We start from the raw sequence: 4165 nt of genomic DNA, 5'->3' as shown, positions 1-4165 counted from the left end.
CTCTCTCTCTCTCTCTCTCTCTCTCTCTCATACACATACACACACATTTAAAAATAAATGTTTTTAAAAATTCACAATGACTGTTAGTACAAAGTATATCTATATTGATAGAAACAGCTTTAGGGTGTTTTGTAGAAAGAAAATTTAAAGGCTTCTAAACAGTAAAGCTTTAAATAAATTTTTATTTCAAGAGATATTGTAGGCAGGGAAAGTAGCTCAGTTGGGTAGAGTATTTGCTTAGTATGCATAAAGCCCTGAATTATATCTTAGCGTCACATAGAACTGGCTGTGCACACCTATAATCCTTGTAGAGGGAAGGGTAGTCAGAGCAACTATGCAGCAAGTTTGAGCCAGCCTGAGCTACAAGATATCTTGTTGCAAAAAGCAACCAGAGAGCAGCTGGAGAGATGGTCCAGCGGAAGTCTTTGCTGCTCTTGCAGATGGTCAGAGATGCATTGCTGGTAATGGATGACTTATATAAAGTTGCCTGTAACTCCAGCTCCAATGATGCCCTCTTCTGGCCTCTGGGTACCACCAGAACATACAGGCACATATACAGACACATGCACATATTAATAAAAATAAATAAATCTTTAAACAAACAATGGTGCTGGAAAGATGGATCAGTGGTTAGGAACACTGGCTGCTCTTCCAGAGGACTGGGATTTTATTCCCAGCACCCACATGCCAGCTCACAGCTGTCTGAAACTCCAGTTCTAGGGGATATGACATCCTATTCTGCCCTCTGTGGACACTGCATGTGTGTGAAGGGGAATTTTTTTTTTAATAACACAAAATTTTTATGATCTGTTAACAGCATTTACATGTTTCTGGTTTTGTTTTTTTAAATTGTTTGTCGTGTTGGACTTTTGTGGGGGAGATTGGGGGAGGTAAATATAGTCTTACTATATCGCCCGCTGACCTTCAACTCAAGATCCTCCGAGTTGTATCTCTTAAGTATTAGGATTAGACAGTGCCCAGCTATTTGTTTCTCTTTACAATAAACTTACAATAAATTTTATTTTCTTTAGGTACGCATAGCTGCTAAATTTATCACTCATGCACCCCCTGGGGAGTTTAATGAAGTATTCAATGGTAAGTAAAGATCAGTATTGAGCTGTTCTAAGCCTTCCTTAATTATTGTCATTATTTAGCTTTCCCCCTTTTCTTTCTTTTTAAAGTTTTATTCCATTTATTTATTTTGGTTGGGGGGGAGACAAATTGTGAGAGTTGGTCTCTTCTTCTACCACGTGGGTCCTGAGAACTGAACTCAAGTCCTCAAGCCTAGAAGCAAACTCCTTTATTTGCTGAGGCATCTCACCAACCCTTTCTCCTTTTAAATTTTGGTCTTTTGTGGCCCAGACTGGCCTTGAACTCTTGAGTGCTAGAACATGGGTGTACACCAACACACCTAGCTGTGAGTGCTTGTTGTCTCCTGATTCTTGATGACCTGTTACAGCTTTGCTAGAAATCGGCAATTAGAAACATTGAACTAATTCAAGGCCACTCAGCTACTAAATCTAAAAGTTAGGATTTAGCTCTAGCTTTGAATGCCTCCTTCATTAATTAGGATGCCAGTCCCAAGTAAGCAAAGACTTAAGGAAACTGGCTGTCTTGGTGGCTCGCACCTGCAATCCCAACACTAAGGATGCTGAAGGATTACTTCAAGTTCCAATACAACTTGGACTAAAGACTGTCTTAAAACTAAAAATAAGTGAATAGAATTTTTAAATAGCTTCATGTTTTAAAAAAATGACAGTAAATTGACTTTTTAAACTTTTACTTTTTGATTCCTCCTATGCCTTTAGTTTTAGCATAAGTGAAAACTTCAATTCTCACTGCCTTTCCTCACAAAGTCCCATACTAAAGGGCATTTCTCTATTGTGCCTGTACAGATTCTATCTGAAGTTTATTAACATTTCAGACTCATCCAGGCAGTGGTGGCACACTTTAATTCCAACACTTTGGAATAAAATCAGGCAGAGCTCTGAGTTCACGGCCAGCCTGATCTACAGAGCAAGTTCTATAGTCAGGGCTACAGAAAGAAACCCTGTTTCAAAAACAAAAAAGAGGGCTGGAGAGATGGCTCAGCGGTTAAGAGCACTGATGGTTCTACCAGAGGTCCTGAGTTCAATTCCCAGCAACCACATCGTGGCTTACAACAATCTCTAATAAGATCTGGTGCCAACTTCTGGCCTTCAGGGACACATGCAGGCAGAACATTGTATACATAATAAATAAAAATTTAAAAAAATTAAGAAAGAAAGAAAAAAGAAAAAGATCAGATTCAGCCAGAAATGATGACTCCTGCTTGTAATTCCAATACCCAAGAGGCTAAAGCAGGAGAATTACTTTGGTTTCAGGCTAGCTTAAGATACAGAATGAGCCTTTGTTTCCAGAACAAAAACCAGAAAAGTTATTAAATAAATGTATAGATCTGCCTTTATCATCTCATCCAGATTTTCATCTATTAGACATTAGGTGGATGTGGTGGTGCACATCTGTAACTCCAGCCACTTAGGATGCTGACAGAGGACGATTACAAATTCAGGGAAGCCCGAACTACAGTGTGAGACCAAACTCAAAATATAAAAAGAGGTCTTAGTTTCCCATAGTTCTTTGCTAGGTATGGTTGTATACACCTGTAATCGTAGCACTTGGGAGATGGAGGCAGGAGGATCAAGAGTTCAGACTCGTGCTCGCTTGCAGCAGCACATATACTAAAATTGGAACAATACAGAGAAGATTAGCATGGCCCCTGCACAAGGATGACAAAACAAAAAAGAGTTCAGACTCAACCTTAGGCATAATTCCATAGGAACCTATGGACATTAGTGTCCATTACTCGTTAGCATGTTTAGAATTTCCATACATGGAGTATACATAAAGACTCCCTGAATTTTAAAAATATATTCTAGAAATGGACCAAAATTTCTTGAGTTTGTTCTGTACTCAATGTATTCCAATGCTTTCTTCCTCAGATGTCCGGCTACTACTTAATAATGACAATCTCCTCAGGGAAGGGGCAGCACAGTAAGTACCTCTTAAGCCCACGGTTGGGAGTGCAGCTCTGACAGAGAGCTTGACTAGCCTGTGTGTGTGAGGCCCTCAGTACAGGTCAGCACTGCAAACCACCAATCTCGTTCATCCACTGGATGATCTGTGGTGACAGTAAACTAGTACTTTGCAAAGCTACTTTGAGACACTTCAAACTAAAGCAGTTAATCTTTGTGTTAGTGAGTCCTAAATGAAGTTCACTATCTTTTTATTTGTTTGTTTAGACTAACAGTTTTATTAGTCCATAGTCTATGGCCTTATTGATTCTGGCCCAGGGTTAGATAGACCATCATGGTGTCGCAAACATGTGACAGAGATAGCACAGACAGGCACAAGGTAAAACCCGAGGACATCCTCCCATCTTTTTCAGCTAGGGCCTACCTCCTTATGTTTCTGGAACCTCCTAAAATTATTGCCGACTGGGGACTAGACCTTCCAAACCAAGCCAAGACAGTCTCTTCAGCTATAGAAAACTGTTCTAAGAGCTGTTACCTAGGAAACAATTGAGAACCGTTTGTGGTAATGCTTCATAGCCAAACCATATGTCTTATTTACTTTTCTTTCTCTCTCTCAAATTGGTAGAGGAAACATGTTCCCCCTAAAACTTTTGTTTTCTTAAAAGTTAATGTATTGCTAATTTTTGGTTTTTGTCTAGATTTTTTTCTCATTAAAGCAAAATTTTCCTAGTTCATACGGTTTTTGTTTTGTTTTGTTTGTGTTTTTAGTTTTGGGAGGTAAGGTTTCATTATGTAGCTAAGGCTGATCTGAACTTGCTATGTAGACCAGGCCGGCCTAATACTTGGCCTCAAAGCAGTCGTGCCTCTGCCCCTCTGTCTCTTTGCCCCTCTGCCTCTCTGTCTCTCTGACTCTGTGCCCCTCTGCCTCTGCAATGCTGAAATTGCAGGTGTGTGCTACCATGCCTAGACATAATGTGGAATCTTTTTACACTGCTACTTATAGAAAAGTTAGCCTGCTAATAAGTATTGATAAAGCTTCACAAATAGCCGGGCGTTGGTGGCGCACGCCTTTAATCCCAGCACTTGGGAGGCAGAGGCAGGCGGATCTCTGTGAGTTCAAGACCAGCCTGGTCTACAGAGCTAGTTCCAGG

At 40.2% G+C, this 4165-nt stretch overlaps 1 protein-coding gene and 1 non-coding gene across 2 annotated transcripts in view; both read left to right on the top strand.

Annotated features, from left to right (window-relative positions):
- Capza1 (capping actin protein of muscle Z-line subunit alpha 1) overlaps positions 1-4165 on the top strand; it is a 46675-nt gene that overhangs the window by 23961 nt on the left and 18549 nt on the right. Inside the window, exons 2-3 of the mRNA XM_005369769.3 lie at positions 1032-1095; positions 2982-3033. Coding sequence (XP_005369826.1) covers positions 1032-1095; positions 2982-3033 — 116 coding nt within the window. The remainder of the gene's footprint in view (positions 1-1031; positions 1096-2981; positions 3034-4165) is intronic.
- On the top strand, positions 2696-2802 carry LOC113455540. Its single transcript, XR_003376612.1, has one exon. It is a non-coding gene; the product is annotated as a U6 spliceosomal RNA (small nuclear RNA).

Source organism: Microtus ochrogaster, unplaced genomic scaffold (assembly GCF_000317375.1).
Source record: "Microtus ochrogaster isolate Prairie Vole_2 unplaced genomic scaffold, MicOch1.0 UNK60, whole genome shotgun sequence".
NCBI lineage: Eukaryota > Metazoa > Chordata > Mammalia > Rodentia > Cricetidae > Microtus > Microtus ochrogaster.
The sequence above is the reverse complement of the archived record's forward strand: the minus strand, read 5'-3'. Positions and strand labels throughout refer to the sequence as shown.